The following is a 23881-nucleotide window of genomic DNA, read 5'->3' on the forward strand; positions in this document are numbered from 1 at the left end:
TAATAGAAGATTTACAGAAGGAAGAATGCATAAAGAACTAGAACTTCCAAAATAAATTAAATATCAGCCTGTATAAGTCAGACTGCTGCTTTTGTTAATCATGTCATTTTAATATAACTATGTATCCCTAGGGAGTACAGTGGCAGAGTGGCACAGTGGGTTTGGCCTGTGCCTGCTCTCTGGTGGGTCTGGGGTTTGAGTCCTGCTTGGGGTGCCTTGTGATGGACTGGTGTCCCATCCTGGGTGTGTCCCATCCCCCTCTGGCCTTCTACCCTCTGTTGCCCGGTTAGACTCTAGCTTGCCATAACCCCACTTGGGACAAGCAGCTTCAGTCAATGTGTGTATGTACCTACATAAATATATTGTTCATTTTGGAATCAAATGACCAGGAATGGTTTTTTTCCCCAAAATCGTTGTCATGTTATAATGATCTTAAATTTGCTGAACTCCTTCTTCGGTGCTTTGACGCTTCTAGGATCTGGACCCCAAGACCACGTTTGACCAGCCTGTGAGGATTAGGTAGTCAGCTCACAGAGGGATTGCAGGACTAAGCACAACAACAGGTGAACAACTGATGACATGCAAACATACTTTGCAGATCTTCGATGCCTTTGGTTGCTTTACTTAGGAGGTCCTCTGCTTGCTTCTTTATGTCCTCTATCCTCTTTTGCACCCCGTCCATTCCTCCGGAACCCCCATTCACTGCGCCTATTTTGTCTTGGAGCTCTTTGTATCTCTTGTCGACCTCTTCAACCTCCTGCAAGGTCAGCACATGAGAAACAGTGTTTTCTCACACAAATAAAGAAACATGGGAATATACTGTATGTTTTACACCAAAAGGAAGTCCAAGAGGCTGCTTTCTCTAGCTCGTTCTCGCCTTTATTTTAAAATTATAAGGCTGGCAACGGAGCGAGGGCCACAGGGGCTTCTATGTTGGTCAAATGTCATTACTGCGTGCCACGAATGGGGGGTGTATATTTAAGTTAAACATGAGACCCACCCTCTGATACTGGAAGGCATGAAGCACAGTCAAGACTAATATAGCATCCAAATGTTTAAATTTGTAAGTACATATTTTAGAATTTTAGGTAGTTTCTCAAGACAACTCTGCATTACTTTTTCCACTGCCGATGGGTGACAGTCTACATGGCTGAGTGGGAGCCTTAACACACACACACACACACACACACACACACACACACACACACACACACACACACACACACACACCTGCTTGAGTCCATCAGCAGCCTGGGTGGCATTGTCAGCTATAGCCTTGGTCTCCAGTGCCATGTCCCTGTTCTGTTCTGTCTTGTTCTGCAGTGCCTCCACCCCTTCTGAAAGGTTGGCCAGTTGGGTCATGGCCTCCATCAGTTTGTTATCCATGTCACTGAGCTTGTTTTCCATCTGCAGGAGAGGAGGAGAAAGAGTTTGGATCAAACAGATCAGTTCAGATGGTTTCCGCTGTGTTACCGCCAGCCCCTTTCCGGAGAGACACGGCCTGCGGTACCTCGGAAGTGACAGCACGCGTGCTGTTCAGACTCTCGTGGGCTTTCTTCAGGGCCTTTTCAGCTGCAGCGATGGCATTCTCGGAGTCGCTGATGGCCAGCCTGGTCTGGTTACTAATATCCTTCACCGCCATCGCACGGGTCCTGCACACAACGTGAGCCACACTGATATACTCCAAGGGTCCAGGTGTACCTCACTACAGCATTGTTCAGTTCATACATTTGCGCTTTTATCACATAAGTAAAATCATGGTTATTTTTCACTTTAAGCACCATGTTTTTTCCCTGTTGGATTTACAACTCCGAAAAAATTAACGATAAATGCTAAATCCACACGCTGCTTTGGAGTAACATCTAAAAATCAAAAGGGACCACGAATGTAACACCACAAGGGCAAATTTTTTCTTTCTCTTTGTCGTACTTGGCGTCTTGCGCGTTGCGGAGCAGCTCCTTGGCCCTCTGGAGCTGCACTGCGGTGTCATTGAAGATGCCGTCGACGTGGGTCAGGTTGGCAATGCTGTCCTTGATTTCCTGCACCACCTTAGCCATTTCGCTGCTGCTTACGGGGAAGGAGATGTTCAAGACCTGCTGGGCCACCTTCTCAATGCTCTCTGGGTCCGCGCCCTCCTCTGCAAAAGAGCGAGTGAAGCCAACAGCCTGCTTAGTCAGCTTCATCGGTTCTTACAAATATCTATGGTATTTAGTCATGTCAGCATGGGAAAAAATGATCATGTAGACTCCTGGGCTACTTACATACTTCGGGCCTTTAAGCGGCAAACTAATCATTACAGGAGCTACATCGTCCAAAACATATTACGGATGAAAGAGGAAAGAAATATCCAGGAAAAGGTATCCTACTGACTTTCTAACCTGTTAAAAAGTCTCTGATCTTCTTGATAAAATCCTTGAGCTCCTTATTCGAATTTTCGAAGAATTCCTTCTTCATCTGTGCTTTCTCTAGAGTTCCTTTGGCCTGCATCTTCACATCCTGTGTGAGAATCTCAGTCGCCTGGAGCTGGATATGGATTCAAGGTCCAAAAGAACATGAAACACGGGGGAAATATACACTAATGAGTACAGCACACACACCATCTGAACTTTAAGCACACATAACAGTAGAAAGTTTCAAATGTCTAAATGCAAAGATATAGAATTTGCATTCAGTTTAAAGATGATTTTGCCCCTAGAAATGAACAAAGATCACAAGTTCGCAAATTGTTCTTTTAGCAGGTGCGGACAAACCTTCTTCGCAACCATCTGTAGCTCATCACTAACGGCGGTGATGTTGTTGGTGACGTCCTTGGCCAGCTTCAGTGCATTGAGAGCTGTGCTCAGGGTCCCGCCGCATCCCTCTCCTCCACATTGCCCCCGTCCCTGGTTGTCGTGACAACCGGCACCTCCACAGGGACTGTCTGGGCAACTGCCGTTATCATTGGGGTTTCCATAGCCACCACACACCTGGATAGAGATGGGCTGGGTAATAGCACTGTCACACACTCACACTCACACACGTCCTAAGCAGGGTCGTGTTGAACCAGAGCCTAACCCAGCAACGCAGGGTGCAAGGCCGGAGGGGGAGGGGACACACCCAGGACAGGACGCCAGCCTGTTGCAGGGCACCCCAGGCAGGGCTTGAACCCCAGAACCATCAGAGAGCAGAACCCACTCAAACCCGCTGCGCCACTGCACCCCTTGTCACCCACTCATCTGTTAGCAATTCACCCCCAGATATCACCCAGCAGAGAATAAGAAGTGAATATAGCCCACCAGGACCATCCACAAAAAGACCAAGACTGCAGCTACTCACGTAAGACAGAGGTCTATAATGTTAATAATACTGTAGTTACACTATTTACCATATGAGCTATATTAGCTTGCTCCAATTATTCTGTGTCTCTATAAAAGCAACAGGAGAGATTTATCATCACTGAACACTGTCACTCACCTTATTGCTCAAATTCTGCACTTTCTGGTCCATGTTTTGGGTTTTCTCCTCTAGCTCTGCCAAGGATTTCTTCTGTGCCGCCACGGTGCGCTGGAATTTATCCTGTCGCTCAGCGAGTAGGTCCTCCACCCTGCGGCGAGTGACCCGGGAATGCTCCACGGGGCTGTCCGGGCCATACACCGAGGCATTGCACTGCTGCTCGGCACCCTGGAACTCCTGGTAGTACTTGCGCACTTTGTCAAACTGGTCTGGGGAAGACACAATGAGCTGCTACAATGGTTCTTCATCAGCAGAGGAACAAGAACGGATGCCAAAGATTAATATTAGGCTATGGAAGTGAAATCCTGTATGCACTGTCTTGCAAAGGCTTATTTTGACAAAGGAACCACATAAATGCCAAAAACCACAATTGCCAGGTGTCACAAATGATCAAGTTCAATAATTGGTTACAAGCTCTTGTTAGGGAGTGGGTGGCACAGCACTGCTGTCTCGTGGCACCTGGGTGGTGTGAGAGGATGTGGGTTTGGTCGTCGCTTAGTCTGTGTGGAGTTTTCATGTTCTTCCTGTGTCTGCATGGGGGTGCTCTGGTTTCCTTCCACAGTCCAAAGATATGCTGTTCAGTTTCACCCACAGTGTGTAAGTGAGAGAGAGAGAGTGTGTTCCACTGATGCATGGATGAGTGACCCAGTGTAAGTAGTGTATCTAGCAGTGTAAGTCACCACGGTGAATAAGGTGTGTGGGCTGATAGCAACACTACACAGAGTTCATTGGAAGCTGCTTTGGAGAAAAGTGTCTGCTAAGTAAATGAATGTAAGTAACCGAATATCTCTTTTCAGAAAAAATCAGTCAATATGGCATAAAGGCCACTGGTCGTGTCCCTCCAGTTACACCAATGACACCATACGTGTAAAATGTATGTGCAGTATGGACAGGAGTACCTGCAAACCCTGCACTGAAGCGGTTCTCCAGCTGATGGCGCTTTTTGGCCAGCGTAGCGTTCACGTCCCGGAGCTCCTCTTCGAGCCGAGTCAGATTTCGGCGTAGCTGCTCATCCATCACCATGGTGCCGTTGAGCTCTTCGGCAGGAACCATGAGCCGCCCGTTGATCAAAGTGATCTCCGCCCTGGCGCAGAACAGCAGGAGAACAACGAGCTGATGAAAACGAGACGAAATGAAACGCACTGCAGCGCAAATCAGTGCTGTTTCACTGAAAGCAATGCACATGTACGAATGGTTTTACAAAGACATAACTCAGCCCCACCGATACTCTTTTTCCATAACAGGAGCAGGATGGCAGTCCTAGATGAAAGCCATCCTAACCGATTCAGTTCTCAGCTGAGCTACTTCTCATTCCCACAACTACAATGCAAGCATCATGAAGAATAGCTCCAAGCACAAATGCTGCCCTCAGGTCACGTTGGCAGTAATGAGCCTCACCTCAGTTCATCCAGGGCCTGGCTGATTAGATTGAATAATCCCTCTCTGTCCCCACTTCTCAACAGCTCCCGAACTGCACCCAACTTCCTCTCCAGGTCCAGAATGCGGACGTCCGTGATGCCCGGGACTACGCCGGTCTTCAGGATGTCTTGGACCTTCCGACCGATGCGTTCCAGATCTTGCTGCAACTGCCGCACCGCACCGTCCCACGTGTCGAAGCAGGGGTGGCAGCGCACGCACTTGGGGAAGCCTCCCGTGAAGCCGCGCGCACACTGGTCACAGCGGCGCCCTGTGGCGCCCTCCACGCACAGACACTGCCCCGTGAGCCGCTCGCACTGCTGCGTCTCAGAGCCCAGAGGGTCACAGCCACACTCTGTGGGGGATGCAGGATGTGATGAGAGACGGACGTAGAGAAATTGTAGCGCTATGAATTTTGGAAATAGATATTTCTCTATCGCAATTTATCTATATTAAGCTCTCCACTCAGAGAATGATCTGGCACATTTTTCCAGTGAGAAAGTTAAATAATTTAATAGTTATTCTTGGATGGATCATTAACTTAATTTTTTTTTTCCCCAGCTTGTTAAGGCTAAACCATTAATTGAACTCCTGTTGTAAAGAAGCAAATTGGACTAGTAGACAAGTGACCACATATGATGCCAGTGGAGAGAAAGCTGGCAGAAAAAAAAAGACCATGCCGAACTGCACGTTCTTAGCAAGGAGGGAGTCACGTCCATACCGTAGCACCGGACCTGAGGGTCTCCCCAGTGGAGCTGCTGACATTCCGAGCAGTTCCGTCCCCCGAAGCCAGGCCGGCAGTGACACTGCCCAGTAAACTGTGGGAAAATAAACAATGTCCCATGTGTATCTCATACATAAACCTGCGGACTTTTTAGTGTTGCATTTCAACCTGTAGTGACCATAAATGAAATATGTTACACTACTTTTGATAATTTTTCATGGTCCATTGATACTGGCTACAATCTATCTATCTATCATTAATAACCACTAGCCCAATGCAAAGCAGAACAGACCCTGCACAGGATGCCAGTCCTGATGACAAGAAAACCTGACAACCATTCTACAGGACAGAAGTAAAATCGCTATTTTTGAAAAAAGGAGTAAATGCAACGCAAAACTCAACGAAGGATTTTAATGCTGGTTTCCACATGCGAAGGGACAGCCCCTAGCGCTCCGCGGCCGACGCGATAATGCCCACTTTACCATGTTGCAGCGTGGCCTACGAGAGTGCTGCGGATGGCAGTCGCACGCTTTGCAGCCTCCGTCAGTCCCGAAGTTCCAGTAGTTGGACGCACACTGGTCGCAGTTGTGACCCACCACATTGTCCCGGCACAGGCAAGCCCCCGTGATCCTGTCACAGCGGCAGCCGCGCCCATCGCAGTGAGACGGCCGGGTGCCTGCTGTCGCACACGTGCAGCCTGCGGGAGGAGTTCCAGAACGGTCGCAAACTTCAGCACTTTAGGACCGGAGTAAAAACTACTGGAACTTGTTCCGGAGGCTCATGATAATCCCAGGACAGGTATTCAGCCATAGTCCGTGTGGTAAAACGAGCTACGCAGACATTAATGGGACTTATTGCTGTAAGATAATAAATTATATCAGCCGCTCTGGGCTCTTCAGTTAAGAACAAGATATGAGCAAAGTTAGAATTAAAATGGCATGTGAAAGAAAACCTGGCAATGATTCGACTTATTATTCCCATCTGACGTTGCTGCATGTGAATAATAGGTGTGCTCGGCATGACAGCAGCACACGGCGACGCCATGAAAACCATGTCTGCTGCTGTTAATTAGAGAGGAAGGATTTAAACGAAGGAGGGAAAGCGCTCACTCACGGCGGCAGTCACGCAGCAGCGCATTGCCGTAGTAACCCTCCTTGCACGCCGAGCAGGACGGGCCGTCCGTGTTGTAAAGGCACTTCAGGCACCGGCCTGTCCGCGGGTCGCACGACTCGGGGTCCTGGACGTCAGCGTTGCCGTTGCACTGGCAGGGACGGCATTCTCCGCCCCAGCTTTCTAGATCCCCAAAGTAGCCCGCGGCACATCTGTCACAGCGAGGGCCTAGGCAGGAAGACGAGGGCGGAACACAGTAGAAATTACACGCGCGCACATTGTCCAAAGCCGCTAGTCCCAAGCGGGGTCGTGGCGACCCGGAGCCTAACCCGGCACCACAAGGCACCCGGCTGGAGGGGCAGGGGACGCACCCAGGACAGGATGCCGGTCTGTCGTAAGGCACCCCGACCGGGGCTCGAACCCCAGACCCACCGGAGAGCGGGACCCGGCCAAGCCCGCTTCTCCACCGCACCCCCCCAGTAGGAATGACTGCTTTCACAAATGAGAACGTGCACACAGTCGAATCACTGATTCCACCGTCACCGCTGAAGTAACACAGAGCATAATTTCAATAATTTATAGGGTCTATGCTGAAAAATCATGGTCAGCATCGAAATTTTCCTTTGACTGCGAAATGTCTCGAATCAACCCGCGAAGAGGCCCTACGCTCCTCAAGCTGTACTTAAATTCGTTGTCAACAAGGCATCTGGGATTAAAGCTGAGTTGTCCTCCCGCTTCCAGTGTCGTTGCTTTTGTTCCTTCTAGAAACTGCACCTTGAATAATAAAATATTATTTAAAGGGAGTCTAATAGTACCCTGCAATGGACTGGCATCCCATGCACGGTATATCCTGTCTGTCCAAGCTAGCGCTTCTGGGACAGGCTGCGGACCACCACATCTCTGGCTCGGACACAACTTAACAGTAGTGTATGAGTGAGTAAATGAGATTTTAACAGTTTTATTGTTTTAATGATTTACTCACAGACTGAACCTTCACTTGCTATGACCTTGCCCATCGCATGTCTCACCTGCGTAGCCCTGTTTGCACCGACACATGACCTGGCTGGAGGCGTGGTCGACATGGCACGATTCCCCGTTAAAATGACCGCTCCCTGGGATGTCCGGGCAGGGGCACGGACGGCAGCGCTCGCCGGAACCCAGCACGGGGTTCCCAAAAAAACCATCCTCGCACCTGTGGAAGGGAGGGGCGTCGTGTCATTTTTTGATCGTCAGTTGAAATATCCACTGTGTCATTACTGGGTAGAAGAATGTCCAAAACCACCCTTTTTGCTTGTCAACACTCTAGTACAGTATATGAATTCTGCATCGTTTCACCAAAAATTGTGGAATGAATTTCAGCACATTTTATACCGAAATCTTAAATAATGGAAATAATTTCCTCACGCACGAAAATATTCGTCCAAACTCCTTCTTCAAATCGAACGATTTGCGTTAGTGGTTTATGCACATCCGAGCCCGAATAAATGCATTTTTGCACTTCATCAATGCGGATGAAAAGCGCTTTCTAAAGGATACAGCAGAATCTCCCCACGGAAACTCACTGCTCCACACTCCCACGCATTACCTGTCATTACCTGTCTCAGCATTACAGCCCAGTCATAGTCCGAACGTCAAGAATCGTCACGCGGTGTCACACGGCATCACAAAGAGGCGAAGAGCGGCATGTAATATAGCACAGCGGCACACAATGACACACACCGACAGTGACTTCGTGACGGTGTCTGCCCCTCCCCCCACCTGTCGCAAAGATGCCCTGCTGTGTGGTCCCTGCAGCCGAGGCAGGCACCTGTCCGGCTGTCACAGGTCTCTGCGTGTCCGTTACACTGACACGGCCTGCAGGATGGGAATCCCCACTGACCGCGTTCGCAGTCGGCGCACTGGCGTCCCATGGCCCCAGCGGTGCAGGGACACTGACCCGTCACGGGGTCACACTGGAGACTCAGAGAGCCCTGGGAATGGCAGTCACATGCTGCAGAGGAACACAGACAGCGGGTGGATTCGGAGTCACCCGTCTGCGGTAAGGTGCTAAACAAACCCGAGTCCAGGATGCTTGCGTACAATAAAGAGTCTGTATAGACATAAACTATTGAACATGATCACGGAGCATGGTTCGAAAGCAGGAAATGTGTGAGGTGAAGTGCTCCTCACCGCTGCAGCCGTGCGGTCCAAAGCCGAAACTTCCCGGCGCACACTGGTCGCAGCGTCGGCCCATCACGTTGGGCTTACAAGGACACTGACCGCCAATCCGCTGACACTCTGCACCGAGCGACCCCTGGGGGTCACAATCACAGTCTGCCGGGTTGATTTGGGGAAGAAGGGAGAGAGACGGGGAACGTTCACAACGTGCTTCTAACGGCGTGAGAATCTATAAGGATCAAGTGAAGTGGCACAATGTGGATTATTGATGTGACTGGACTGCAGGCTACTGACTCAGGGCGCCGTTATGCAGGATGGATGAGATGCTGCAAATGAGCTTGGTGCACATCTCGGCCAAGGACGGCACGGGCGTCGCCCTGAAGGACTCCAAACACATGTAGTGCACCATCTCCTCGCGCCGGTGCTTTGCGGCAGGGTGGTTGCCCTGGAAACCGGGCAGCTCCGTGTACTTGGGGATGAGAACCAGCTGCGGGAGGCAGAAATGGATGAGTCCAGTGAAGAGTTTGACACCACTTCATGCAAATAACCACTAGATGGCGATGTCTTGCTGCATCACTGTAAAAACATGGTCAAATTTCAGTAGAGCAGGGCTTACATAAACCCTCTCAGTGTTCCCTCCAGAGGTCAGTCACCCAAGTAAACCCACAAGAGGGTCTTTTTCTCGCCAATAACTTGGCTTACTCACTGAATCTACGAGAATGTAAGCAGTTAGGTATCTGTGAGACGCTCGGTGCCGCTGGAAGCGGATGGATACGACGTAGTGGTTCTTGGGTTCGAAGCAGAACGGCCTGGGCATCTCCACATACCTGAGTGTGAGAGAGAAAGCCTGTGCATTACATCCTGATATCCTGCAGGAATTTATTCAAATTATACACCATCTACATTTCATCATCACGTCTGTTCCAGCCACGCACAACATCATGTGGGACAAAAACCATCCAGTGGGACGTCTATCCACTGTGACTTTGACTGAAGACCACTTGTTCAGATAATCTAAATACGACAGTGATTTTAATCACATCATATGTAATAGATACATAACTAGTCTTTAAGAAATGCTGTGGCATCTTTAAGAATTGGTGATTTAAGCTTTACGCGCTCTTAGTCACAAAGGGTGTAGAAGACCACGGCGCAGACCCAAAAATCTGCACTATGCCTCTTGAGTTAAGAGAAACTGTGCAGCAGACAGTACTCGGTCTCGGTGGAAGACACCCAGAGCGAGGATCTTGTTTTAAAACAAAGGGGCCCACGGGACATGAAGGGGTCTTGACTCGGGGCTCACACTGGTCCACTTCACTTCAAGGGAACATAACGTGGCCCTCAGTCAGTGGATGGCGTTTTCATTCAGCTCATCTCAAGGTGCAGCCACCTGCGCTACGCGCTCAAACAGGTCACGGTTTAGGACTTGGTCACGCTTCAACGCCTACTTAATCCATCACCTTCCCCGTCCCTGTAATGGCAACATAGCCACGGATGCCCTGATGCATAACCTGCCGCGTTAGGAACACCATAACATTCACAACGACCTTCCTCTCACGCTGTCGGCTGACTGCTTAAAAATGTTTTTCATTCATACAAGTTAAATTTATACATATGGTAGGTACAGCACACACACACACACACACACACACTTTCAGAACCGCTTGTCCCATACCAGGTCGTGGGGAACCAGAGCCTACCCGGCAACACAGGGCATAAGGCCAGAGGGGGAGGAGACACACCCAGGACGGGACGCCAGTCCGTCACACGGCACCCCAAGAGGGACTCGAATCCCAGACCCACCGGAGAGCAGGACTGTGGGTCAACCCACTGCGCCACCACACCCCCTCAGGTACAGCACATTTTTACATATTTATTTAGCTGATGCTTTCTAGAGTGACCGACATCAAGTTTCTTATTATCTACCCATTTATACAGTTGGGTAATTTTTACTATATCAGTTCAGGGTAAATACCTTGATGGAGGGTACAATAGCAGGAGATGGGATATGAACATGGGTACTTTGACCGCAAGGTAACCACTGTGTTACCTGCTATACACACACACACACACACACACACACACACACACACACACACACACACACACACACACACACACACATTTTCAGAACCGCTTGTCCCTTACGGGGTCACGGGGAACCGGAGCCTGCCCGGCAACACAGGGCGTAAGGCCGGAGGGGGAAGGGGACACACCCAGGACAGGACGCCAGTCCGCCGCAAGGCACCCCAAGCGGGACTTGAACCCCAGACCCACCGGAGAGCAGGACTGCGCCACCGCACCCCCTCTACCTGCTATACATTTACATTTATTCAATTAGCAGATGCTTTTCTCCAAAGCGACGTGCATCTCGTAGAAAATACAACGTGTGCGTTACATTAGGAGAAAGAGACACTTAGATGCAGATGCGCGATTCTTATGATGCTGTATCGTGTCAAGTGTCACACGCTCACTTCTGCACAGAGTGTGTAGGCAACGGAGGGTTAAATCATAAGAGACTTGTAACAGAAAGCAGACCGATTTCTGCTGACTTGGCACCAGAAGTTATGATACCTTAGCTGTCCTGCCCACCATTCTACCCCAGTTCTGGCCCTCTCCCCCACTGTTTTGGGTCTCTTGTAATTGGCTCTGGTTGGAGCAGAGACAGACCGGCGAGGCGACGAGAACATGAGGAGTCCATCGCCTAACAAGTCACGAGGCAGTCTGTGGCCCACACTTCACATCTCACCGAGGTTTATTTTGGAGGAAAAGATCCCGGCAGACAAAACCAACACATCGTCAATACACCCGTTCCATAGACACCGCTCAGTATGAATAGTCTCCTGCTGTCTAGACGTGGTACAGAAAATTTTCTGGAATTAGAGAAATAATAAGAATATGATCTGTTGTGTTATACCTGGAACGAGAAAGAATAGATCAGTACCGCATGTGCTAACATTAAGCCGAAGGGCGCACGCTAATCTGGCAAAGCAAAGTCAAACAATAAGCATGCATGTCCTGGTTGTTTAAAGCTCCTCTGTGGGTCCAGATACCACCCCAATGAGCTTTTAGCCTAAACATTGCCACCATCTCAAATAAAAACATGAGAGCAGGAACAGGCATGCATATCTTGTTTTGAGGAAGGTGAGAAATCTCTGCTGAACGTAAAGCCGCATTAGCGGATTGAAGACATTCTAACAGGTAAATTGTATGAGTCAGACCTGAATTCTGCTCTGGAAGCTGGTAAAAACGCAGACAGCGCAATGTAAAACAGATCATTAGAGTGAAAACATTGGATGGTTTTGCGCACGGGAATACAGATCCTCCATCTCCGCAATTTAACGCGCCGCAGCCCGAGGCCGCACGGTCACATGACTCCCCATTCTTGCTAAATAGCTCCCCATGCTGCCGTTTTTGGCTTCTTTTTATCTTAAAATTTGACAATGTCCTCAAGCCAATTAATCTAGCTTGAACCTGCTGATCCTCAAACAATAAAAACAGTGCAGCAGAATCATAAAGAGTCATGGACTCTCAACATGAATATATAATATGTAATAAAATATTTACATTTATTCATTTAGCAGACGCTTTTGTCCAAAGCAGCGTACATCTCAGCAAAAGTACAATTTATGCATTACATTGAGAGAAGGAGACATTGCTGCAGACATGAAAGTCTCAAGTAAACCTAGTTTGTTCCCTACCACTTGCTACACCGAGGTTCATCGTTCAAGTAGGTGCATAAGACACGGGACAGACAAATCCTGATACCCTCCCGCCAAATTTTTTTTTTTTTATAAATATTAGAAGATACACAAATAAGCAGTACAATTACAGCATAATGGCTGAATAAAGGCTGTATCTGGGGATGCTTATGGAGTTACGATGCGTGAACAGTTACGCCATAGATGATCTGAAGAGATCTTGGGCGAAGTGGATCTGGCAAAGGTGGGTTTTCAGACCCTTCTTGAAAACAGACAGAGTTTCTGCAGTTCTGAGTGACAGGGGAAGGTCATTCCACCACAATGGACCCAGAACCGAGAACCTCCGACCTTTACCCTTCGTGCACGGGACCACCATATTATATATTATACAATATTATATACACACACACACACATTTTCAGAACCGCTAGTCCCATACAGGGTCACGGAGAACCGGAGCCTACCCGGCAACAGAGGGCGTAAGGCCGGAGGGGGAGGGGACACACCCAGGACGGGACGCCAGTCCATCGCAAGGCACCCCAAGCGGGACTCGAACCCCAGACCCACCGGAAGGCAGGACTGTGGTCCAACCCACTGCGCCACAGCACCCCCCTATAATAAATATATAATAAATATATAATAAAATAAATATATACATGTGGTGGAGTACTGACCGTCTCTGGTGCGGGAGGATTACGGTGTACATCTGCTCGGTGGGAAGCACATTCCCGCAGCGCGGGCTGCTGGGAAGCAGCAAGGATGTGATTCTGACAACTGCCTCCCAGTCCTCTGTGGACTAGTAGACAAAAGTACATGCAAGGACAGCTGATTAGTCAAGACAGACTTCCGAAGGCCGTAGCGAACCAGAACATGTGGAGCGGGTGGATCGCAACGGCCCAACGTTCCTACTTTGTACTTCCTGCAAGCGTATTGTGGACAGAATAATCGTGGTGCATTTTAACGATCGGATCTGTCTTCGAACTGGATGCAAAGATGTCACCGTACACACCTCTGGCTCGTATCGGATCATGATGTCGTACTCCATTGCAAAAGGGATGTTGTCAATTTTGAATACCAGGCCAGCACCATCCTTGACTCTGGCGAATCCAGGGCCAGTCCAGGTGACCATGCGGCCAGCAATCCTCTCCCTGTGGACAATCTTCACATCTGGCTGAGTAAAACAAGCACACACATGCATACGATATCAATGAACCGACACACATGCGCTGAAATGCACGTGCACGCAAATACGCAGCCAGACACACTCCGAGCGTGACAATCTTGTGTACGTATGAAGAAGGGACCTAAATGAAAACGTAAATGAATCTGATATTGACTTAAGCTACTCATGAAGAAACAGAGCATAATGAGCCTAATAGCAGCTCAGAGAGCAGGCGGGGGGCGGAAGAGTTACTGCTACTATAACCACAGACAGGTGATAGCATACTGGTTAGCATTACTGTTTTTGACCCCTAAGGTTGCAGGTTCAATCCCCACCCTAGTCTATAGTACCCTTGAGCAAGGTACTTACCCTAAATTCCCCAGATGTACACACACACACACACACTTTCTGAACCGCTTATCCCATACAGGGTCGCGGGGAACCGGAGCCTAACCTGGCAACACGGGGCGTAAGGCTGGATGGGGAGGGGACACACCTGGGAGGGGACACACCCAGGACGGGACACCAGTCCATCGCAAGGCACCCCACGCAGGATTCGAACCCCAGACCCACCGGAGAGCAGGACCCGGTCCAACCCACTGCGCCACCTCGCCCCCTCCCCACATGTATAAATGGGCAAATAATTGTAAGCTCGTGATAAGTGTAACCTTAAGTGTTGTTCTGGAGAAAAGCATCGGCTAAATGAATAAATGTAGATATAAGTTACTGTTTGCTGCAGCTGGCGGATGCGCCTCAGTGCTGCCCTCTGCTGCTGAGCTGCAGCGACGTGCCGATGGCGGCGGTGCCGTCGAAGCTGGTTGTTGAAGTGCTCAACGCAGTCAATCTCAGCCTTTGGTCTTGGGCGCCCCTGCGGAAGAGGAGGGTCGAGGAGGGTTGAGTTGGAGCACGCTTACGGAAACGGTCAGTGGTTTCAGTCAGGATTTATCACGGTCTCTTCGGTTTTTACACTTTCACAGCACCAACATCTGTCTGCAACACCGTTACCCAAATACCACGGAGCCAGGATTTCAGTTGCTCCGGTAAAATGCCTCGGTGTCATAAATGAGTCTAAAGATGCAAGTAGCTTTGCATAAAAGTGTCTGCTAAGCAACACATTAATTACAGAAATAAACTGTATAAAACTTATATTTAGGACATGCAATAAAGCTACCTCACCAATACAACTCACAGAGTTTAAATATAAAAGAAAATGTTCAGAAATCTTTAAAAACTCATATATGCGCATATTTGCAAACACATTTCAGATCCTTACATATTTAGACCAATGGATTAACTTCCCACATGGCAAGCAGGTGCAAAGTAGTGGTTCGGGTACTGACTTTACCTTTTAAGAGAGACACTGCTGTTGAATTCCTCTACAAGGAATTTAAATATCGATACTCAAGAAAAGAAAAATGTGTAATGTGGTAAAACTGATCATTGCATAAGTCATTTTGCATAAATACACTTTTCATTTCAACCCTGCAACAGGCTGATGTTAAACTATTTACTATGCTGTTGTCTGCTAAAACCTGTCTGTGTGTGTGTGTGTGTGTGTGTGTTACAGAGAGAGAGAGAGAGGGAGAGAGAGAGAGAGAGAGAGAGAGAGAGAGAGAGAGAGAGAGAGAGAGAGAGAGAGAGAGAGAGAGAGAGAGAGAGAGTCCAGCAATTTGATGCTTCGGCAGCTGCTAATAAAACCCCGCTGTGAGGCCAGTGGCCCGTCCCTTCTGCTCCTCCTCTCAGCCGCTCAGTCCCACTACGGTCAGCACAGCCCACCTGCTCTTTTGACTGGACGATGGTCAGTCCTTTCCCAGACCCGTGGACTTTCATGGACTCACTACTCGTGTGTATTAATTCTTCATGCACCAAACCGCTCCTTGCAATGCACATGTCATTTAGGACACCGATATAGACCCTATTTCATGATAATACATACGTATATCTCCATACTTTGACTCACAGTTCTCATCTAGTCCCCAATTAAAGAACCCCTCGAGACAGGAGTCAAACCACTGAGCAAGAAAATAAATTCCAGCAATTACAGTGAAAGGGGAGTTAACTACAAATCTGAAATGCATTTTTGCCCCTCTTCTTTCTCCATGGAGTTTGGTTGCTTGAGCGACACAAAGTGTGACCCGTCCTCCACAAACAGCTGTTTCTGTCCTCGTGACTGCTGCGTCCTTTAATGAGAACACAGCGCCGCAAGAAAAGGATAAGAATTTTCAGCTGCTGGGGCAACTGGACAGCATGGAACTGAACCGAGATTTTTACGGGTCATGCTTCAAGGAACATCTGACAGAGAGCAATTCCATAATTACCTCCCGCTGCTAATTTATAATAGTATACAGCATTAAAATAGAGACGTTAATCCACTGGTCTAAATATGTAAGGATCTGAAATGTGTTTGTAAATGTGTGCATATATGGGTTTTTAAAGATTTATGAACATGTTCTTTTATATTCAAACCTCTGTGAGTTGTGTTTGTGAGGTAGCTTTATTATAGCAAGGTTATGGCCCAATATAGAATCTCCCTTGGTCTGTGTGTGTGTGTGTGTGTGTGTGTGCGCGTGTGTGTGAACATGCAGCTATGACTCCCTTTGTTTGCATGCACGGTGTATACGTGAGTGCCCAAGTGAGCAATTGCTATGTATGTCTGCGCATGTGTGTGGAAACCAGAGCTGATGTCCTCTGACACGCTGGCATATCCTTCCTCAGATCTCTTTCAGCATCATCTCAGAGCCAGAGCTATGTCATTTTTGGCTTCCAAGTGCCCGACAGCACGGCCCACAGCTCGCTTAGCTATGGCGGATGCGGATGGGAAAAATGAAGAATGAATGCACATTTACCGCACGCTAAACGTCAATGCAGGAACAAGGTCCTCATCCACGTGCTGTTAATGTAAATGTAAAGAGCAGAAATGATCTTGTGTCCTAGTTCGGGTGGTAAGAAAATCTTGGAAGAAAAAAAAAAAAAAAAAACTAGAGCATTTGGGATGAGGGTGCAAGAGCCCTGACGGAAAAGCTCATCGGATAACATCAGGAGCGGCACAATGGGAGCTCATTCTTTGTCTCCGAGCTGTCTGTTTGGACTTGCACGGGGACATGCGAGGAGGCAGGAGCGGGACGGATGTGCAAGGGGAGCTACCATCAGGGTCCCGTTCTGGGCTGTGCAGCTGCTTGCTCGGCCAAAAGCGGAACGTGGTTGCATGTGGGCGCGGATCCACGTTGGGCTAAGCATCTCAGATAAGGAGGCAGATAGAGCTCCCAACCCGCAAGGGCTCCACCACTGCACCCCCCCCCCCCCCCCAACCCACAAACAATACTCCAGATCGATGCTATCTCACAGCTTTGCCCATGTTTGTACTTCCATGCACCCGGCTCCAGCAGCAATAGACATGCGGAAGGTCTACAAAGACACCACTATATAAAGCACTATGTGATGCAAAAGTGCAAAAAGTAGAGCGGGCAGAGTTACTCGTTTTAAAGTTCACCTCGATTTATGTATTCCCTGTACGCTAGGTGTGGTAAGACTCCTGCTCATGCATTAGATGCGAGGCAAGTTCAGGAGCTGTCTTTTAAGCAAAATGACACCTTACCACAGTTTCCACCGCGGTACAACTCCACACTTTGGCACTGATTCCAAGGATCGGGCCGATTGTACGATAAACGCTAAGTTTAGATGGCGTGGGCTCTGAACAGTCCTGGGACTAAACTGTTTCGCTCTACCAACGCAGCGTGCGGACCACGGCGTCCCAAGGAAGCTCGAGGCTGGTACTCACGGGGAGCGCAATGCTGTCCGGCGAGTGGCTCGCTGCGTCCTCTGCCTCGTATACGTAAAAGTCCAGCGGGGCGCAGAAGTAGCCGGGCTCCACATCCGCACACTGGCGTCCCAGCAGGTGGGGACGACACTGACATTGCCCATCATCCGTGCTGCACCTGTGGACAGGCACACGCACACGCTCGCAGAGGTGACTACAGTACTCAGAGTTCCGGTTGAGTAATACATTCCTTACCGAGAAGAGACGGAGTGATCGAACGCCACATATTTGAGAACGTATTCACACACTTACAGTCTTAGTTACTGCATGTATTATGACGTTTTTTTGGTTCAAGGAGACGGCAGAAATATTCCACCTGACATTAACCAAACTGGGATGACTAACACGTGGCGCGGGGGTCCCACCTGTTGTCGTAGGCTCCTCCGAAGTCGCAGCGGCACGGCCGGCAGCCGAAGATGTCGTTACCGAGCCCCCAGTGCTCTGGCTGCGGAGAAGATACGGAGAGATCAGTCCCGGGATTCACGGCTCCGAAGCCTAGTCGTGGCCACGAGCTCAGCCGGGAGGATTCACTGTAACACACAGACTCGCACATACACACGCGTGCTGCGTCCCAGAGAGCGAGCCACACAACTGCGTGATTTCCAGCCAAACTATAAGTTATGTTTCGGAGCGGATACCGCCGGAAACCACCGTGCCAAAGTAAGTTCAATGGAAGGCTGGTATTCTATGCGTAATTTTCTCTCCGTTACATGTTCGACGCCTAGAACCTAGAATGTATTGGTGTCTAACAAAACACAGGGAACAGGTGTTTGTGAGCCAGTCAAAGAGTGCAAAGTGGTATTCGGAAGTCTTCCTTAATGTGGCACTAGGGTGGTTGGCGCACAGCAGGACTTTTGGCTCACATAAGGTGTAGCGCACGAGACTCACCACACACTGGTTGCAGTAGCGGCCCGTGACGTATCGCTTGCAGGAGCAGTCCCCGCTGATCTGGTCACAGGGGGAACCCAACATGACAATGCCTCGAGGGTCACAGTTGCAGGCTAAAAAGAATTATGAACACATAAAGGGAATTCTTGCGTGAACATCTTCAGGGATTCCGCTAGGGTTAGCAGGCATTAGTTACGGTATTTAGTTGGGGCTTTCGTGATTACAGTGGGGTGGCACGGCAGGTAGTGCTGGCGTGTTTAGACGTGGGTTTGAATTAAGCTCGGCGTGTGGAGTCCGCATATCCTCGTGGGTTTCCTTCAGGAGCTTCGGTTTCCTACCGCAGTCCGAAGATCTGTGTTTCGAACGGGTTAGCGACTCCCCAGTCGCCCTTATTCTTCGTATGTACGAGTGTGTATGTGACCACACTACGATAGACTGGCGTCACGTGCAGGGTCTAATCTGCCTTACGCTTTACGCGTCCGGGATGGGCTCTGGACCACCTCAACCTTGCACCGGTCAAGCGGTTATTGATAATGGATGTTTGAATCGATCCAGGGGATCCTAATTTCTGCTCCATTAGGCAATGTGTTTGTTGAGGGTGAGTTTAAAGAAGATGTATCATTCTCTAGATTTCACACACATTGACTGAAACCGCTTGTCCCAAGCGGGGTCGCGGCAAACTAGAGCCCAACCCGGCCACACAGGGCACGAGGGGACACACCCAGGACGGGACGCCAGTCCATCGCAAGGCACCCCAGGCAGGACTCGAACCCCAGACCCACCAGAGAGCAGGACCCGGTCAAACCCGCCACACCACCGCACCCCTGCCTCCTCTAGACTTCAAAATGTCTCATTTGCTTATCATGCTGTAATGTAATATTGTTCTGCAGAAATGTCAGGCATGAAAGAGACAACAGACAGGTACCAGCACACACAGACCCACAGACACATGTGGCCTCACTCACGCTGGCAGCCCTGGGGGTCATTCTGACTCAGTCCAAAGAAACCCTCCTTGCAGCGGTCACAGCGGGCACCCTTCACATTCTGCTTGCACTGGCACTGCCCCGCAATCATGCCCCCGTCCGGGTCGGTGTAGCTGTCACACACGCCGCCGTCCAGGGAGCCCACAGGGTCACAGCCACAGGCTGGCATATGGGGGAGGGACAGAAACGTCATCGAACGCAGTTTGGTTTTCGTTCCGTTCTTACGATTGTAGTTTAGCTGTACTACTTACGTTCATGTCCTTCCAGGATATTTGCAAGTGATTTTACTCACGGACGCACACGGCCGGGTCTCGGATGTCCCTGACGGGGTCCTGGTAGTAGAACGGCTTGCACATCTCGCAGTTTCGGCCCATAGTGTTGTGGAGACAGTTGTCACACACGCCGCCGCTCACTTTCCCACTGGCCAGGTACACGGCCATGTCGAAGTGGCACTTGGTGGAGTGGCTGTTGCAGTTGCACGCTGGGAAGCATTTTAAGCAGCATCCTAAGCATTCCTCATCTCAGTACTAAATGTCTACACTGCTTCATTTTGTACAATACAGTAATAAATAATCAAATATGGAACAACCTCGGCAGCGGTGGGGATTGTATAACTCAGCAGGTCTCCAGGGCAGGTCATGATGGAAGTACCTGCAGCGCTCACAGTTCAAGCCCTCTGTGTTGTGTTTGCAGACACATCGCCCATGGATCTGCCACCAGGTGTACCGTGTAACAGAATCAAGGAGAGTGGAAACATGGTTTTCTCATTTGATTGCACTTGATTGAAGAAAAGCCAAGATCACCAAAAATATTAGGTTACGGTTAATATCTGTGGTGGTCATTTGTACTGTTTGCAGCAGGATACTTAAGCCCAGATTAAGAAGTGAATGTGTCTGTCCAAGCGGGGCGACTGTAGGCCAGCATTCACCCACCATGCCAGGCTCCCCGGGAGCAACTCCGGGCACGGGCACACACTCAGATGCGTGACCGTAACAGAAGCAACTGCCGCGCACCACCAGCTCGTACATGGCATAGTAGTACTTCTGCAGGACGTCTGGTCCACGGTCCAGCATGTTGTCCCCCAGGGTGTGCAACTTGGTGAAGTTAATCCGTAGATTGGTGATTCGGAGCAGATCTGCGGAGAACGGACCGGGAGAGAAGATATCCAGTGACGGTCGGCATGAAAATTTTCTCAGCTATACACTTGATACAGAGGTTGTAGGGATTATGCGACAGCTGCACTGCTGCATTACGGCTCATCACAGGAACGAGAACGTGTTACCCAGATTGTGGTACTCGCTGGGTCAGGAACCTGTAGCTCTGCTCATGGCTAGAGCAGTAATTCTAAATTCATAGAGTGCACGCGCACGCACCGACTGAAGCCGCTTGTCCAAACCGGAGCCCAACTTGGCAACGCAGGGGACGCACCCAGGACGGGACGCCAGTCCATCACAAGGCACCCCAAGCAGGACTCGAACCTCAGACCCGCTAGAGAGCAGGACCCGGCCAAACCTGCCGCGCCACCGCGCCCCCCGCTCATAGTACTGCATCTAATATTTTTGCTGGATTATCAAATTAATACGGACTCATTTTGCAGCCAAACCAGGAGTGTCAAATTCCACAACTCTGTCAAAGTGTTCCTCTCACCTTGAATCTCCTGACTGTAAGGGTCTTTTACATCGATGGAAGGATCCAGCACTCTGTAGATCACCTGAGATCAACAGAGAGAGGGAGGAAAAAACAGAGAGGCTAGAGATGCTGGATAGATTAAAACCACAGCATTCCAGTCTCTGTGCGCCTTGCCCTGTCTTTCGGCCCACCTCTCCCAGCGACGATGGCTCGATTTGAGAGTAGCGCTCTTCGCAGATGACATCGCTGACACGGTGCGGGGCATGGAACGGAATGTTAGGAAACACTATGGTGCAGTTGTAGGCAAAGTAGCGGTAGGTCTTCCAGGAGCGCCCAAAGTTTGAGGAGCGCTCGATGATCATGACAGCGGGGCGGAAGGTCTGACGGAAGCAAAACGGCAAAGAAATTATCGTGCATTTTATTCGGCAGCTCAGTTCAGGATCTACAACGATATACCTGGTCACTGTAGTGCGATAACATTCCTGTCGATAAGTCAACATAAAACAGCAGCAGTAGCAAGTGGAAAAATAAGGTTTCAGGGAACCGAGTTACTGATTTGTTCAGCCCGTCCTGGGTGCGTCCCCTCCCCCTCCAGCCTCGCGCCCTGTGTTGCCGGATTAGGCCCCGGTTCGCCGCAACCCCGCTCGGGACCGGCGGTTTCAGTGTGTGATTTGTTCAGCTCACACTTTTCTCCAAAGCAGCTTCTCATTATTTACCTATTTATTCAGCTGCATTTGTTTTCTAAAGCAATTCAGAGTAAATACCATGCTCAAGAGCACTACGAAAGGAGGTGGAATTCGAACGCGTTTCCTTCAAGTAAAAGTGAGCAGCTCTAACCACAACCTCACCTACTGCCCTACAAATCTTACACCTCCGACCAACCAAGAAAACTGAGGCAGAAATTCAAGTGAGCATGTAGTGATAACACACACACACACACACACACACACACACACACACACACACACACACGCCTATAATCACTTGTCCTGAGGCAAACCGGAGCCTAACCCGCCAACACAGGGCACGAGGGGACACACTCCGGACAGGACACCAGTCCACAGCAAGGCACCCCAGGCGGGACTCGAAGCCCAGACCCAACACACAGCAGGCCATGGCCAAACCTGCTACACCACCACACCCCCCACATAGTGATAATAGAGGACAGGAATTCTTTGAGATCAAAAATATGGTGCCAGCATTCAATACAGACCACACGCATCATACACATACTGCAGAGGCTGGGAATTTGATACAAATGCAGCTCCAGAGAAATCCAACACTTCCAATAAGCACAGGGCTAAAGTACGTACACACACACACACACACACACACACACACACACACACACACACACACACACACACACACACACACACCATCTGAAACCACTTGTCCCATACAGGGTTGCAGGGAGCCAGAGCCCAACCCAGCAGCACAGGGTGGTGGGCTGAAAGGGGAGGCAAGGACTTGAACCCCAGAGCCACTGGAAAGCAGAACCTGGACCAACCCACTGGGCCACCACATCCCTCAGGGTTAAAGTAGATTATGCTTACCTTAAACTTCATGATGAGATGTGTGAAGTGGAACTCGGCCTCCAGATTCAGCCTGATGCTGACACTCTCCTCTCCTGTGGAGAATAAAACAAAAGACAAAAATAAAAGTGTCTTCTCCTGAATAGTTGACATTCCTCCCATTTTTAACTAGACTGTATCTCACAGGCTAAAGATGATATTGATGCACACACTGTGGATATCCAAACACATGTCTATATATTGCTATATTGTGTTTCATCTTGGACTGCAGTCCTGCTCTCGGGTGGGTCTGGGGTTCGAGTCCCGCTAGGGGTGCCTTGTGGCGGACTGGCGTCCCGTCCTGGGTGTGTCCCCTCCCCCTCCAGCCTTGCGTCCTGTGTTGCCAGGTTAGGCTCCGGTTCCCCGTAACCCCGTATGGGACAAGCGGCTCTGAAAATGTGTGTATGTGTGTGTGTGTGTGTGTGTGTGTGTGTGTGTTTCATCTTTTGGCGCAGAATCGCAGCAAATTGCCGTGTACTATATACTGGCAATAAAGAGTTCTGTGTTTTGAGTTCTCAGTTACCATTTACTGACTGCCACCAGGTGAGTTCCCCCCTGACATCCTTCAGGTATATGACGTTTTCAACTTGATGACTGTTTTTGTTCCAGGCGGGGTGATAGGGCCTTTGCGAGTCACACGTAAAACACTTGTCCTCATCCTACAGAACATGACAAAAAAGATAATGTGTACATGAAGCCAAACGTATCTTTTAGAAACAATTCTCTTTTACAAAGTTTGCCAAACCAAAGTTCAGCCCTAAAACAACTGAACGTTGACCGACTGCACCTTACGGCGTTTGGTTGCTTATAGCAAACGGAAATATGCGACAAATGCACCTGCATGTCATTACGAGGGCAAGAAACTGTGATAAAAATGCTTCCTCTGTCTGCTCGTTTTCTACTTTCTGCTGGTTTTCCTGTCATGCAAAAAAAACGTTTTAGTCCACATTTCAGTGTCAGAACTTATATTATGCAGGCTCATTCCTTCTCTCCCATCGCACTAATGAAAGAAACTATTTTTCTGCCAACAAAATCTCTTTCCCTATCCCTCAGCATAGTCCTGCTTTATAAATCAGAGAGACCCACTGAAATCATGTGGTATAGAGTGTTGCCCCAGATGCCTTTCTTATATAAATGAAGCAGCAGGTATTTTTAACTACTGGTTATATTTGTGGGTTATTCGCATGAATCGGTGAGCAAGCCCCTCGAGCAGAGCTCCACCGCAAAC

At 49.3% G+C, this 23881-nt stretch overlaps 1 protein-coding gene across 1 annotated transcript in view; it reads right to left on the reverse strand.

Annotated features, from left to right (window-relative positions):
• Positions 1-23881, reverse strand: part of lamb2l (laminin, beta 2-like) — a 37228-nt gene that overhangs the window by 1247 nt on the left and 12100 nt on the right. The window contains exons 3-33 of the mRNA XM_029249882.1: positions 23177-23312; positions 22636-22709; positions 21271-21459; positions 21098-21161; positions 20383-20585; positions 20040-20160; positions 19743-19931; positions 19433-19612; positions 18468-18580; positions 17945-18024; positions 17541-17697; positions 14490-14630; positions 13610-13771; positions 13275-13396; positions 9606-9726; positions 9194-9386; positions 8912-9055; positions 8501-8732; positions 7771-7934; positions 6746-6970; positions 6115-6329; positions 5630-5726; positions 4891-5263; positions 4392-4576; positions 3454-3701; positions 2751-2966; positions 2379-2523; positions 1930-2137; positions 1511-1652; positions 1231-1407; positions 592-757 (exon numbers count right to left, since the gene is read on the reverse strand). Coding sequence (XP_029105715.1) covers positions 592-757; positions 1231-1407; positions 1511-1652; positions 1930-2137; positions 2379-2523; positions 2751-2966; positions 3454-3701; positions 4392-4576; positions 4891-5263; positions 5630-5726; positions 6115-6329; positions 6746-6970; positions 7771-7934; positions 8501-8732; positions 8912-9055; positions 9194-9386; positions 9606-9726; positions 13275-13396; positions 13610-13771; positions 14490-14630; positions 17541-17697; positions 17945-18024; positions 18468-18580; positions 19433-19612; positions 19743-19931; positions 20040-20160; positions 20383-20585; positions 21098-21161; positions 21271-21459; positions 22636-22709; positions 23177-23312 — 5182 coding nt within the window. The remainder of the gene's footprint in view (positions 1-591; positions 758-1230; positions 1408-1510; positions 1653-1929; positions 2138-2378; positions 2524-2750; positions 2967-3453; positions 3702-4391; positions 4577-4890; positions 5264-5629; positions 5727-6114; positions 6330-6745; positions 6971-7770; positions 7935-8500; positions 8733-8911; positions 9056-9193; positions 9387-9605; positions 9727-13274; positions 13397-13609; positions 13772-14489; positions 14631-17540; positions 17698-17944; positions 18025-18467; positions 18581-19432; positions 19613-19742; positions 19932-20039; positions 20161-20382; positions 20586-21097; positions 21162-21270; positions 21460-22635; positions 22710-23176; positions 23313-23881) is intronic.

The sequence above is a fragment of the Scleropages formosus genome, chromosome 2 (assembly GCF_900964775.1).
Source record: "Scleropages formosus chromosome 2, fSclFor1.1, whole genome shotgun sequence".
In the NCBI taxonomy this organism is placed as follows: Eukaryota; Metazoa; Chordata; class Actinopteri; order Osteoglossiformes; family Osteoglossidae; genus Scleropages; species Scleropages formosus.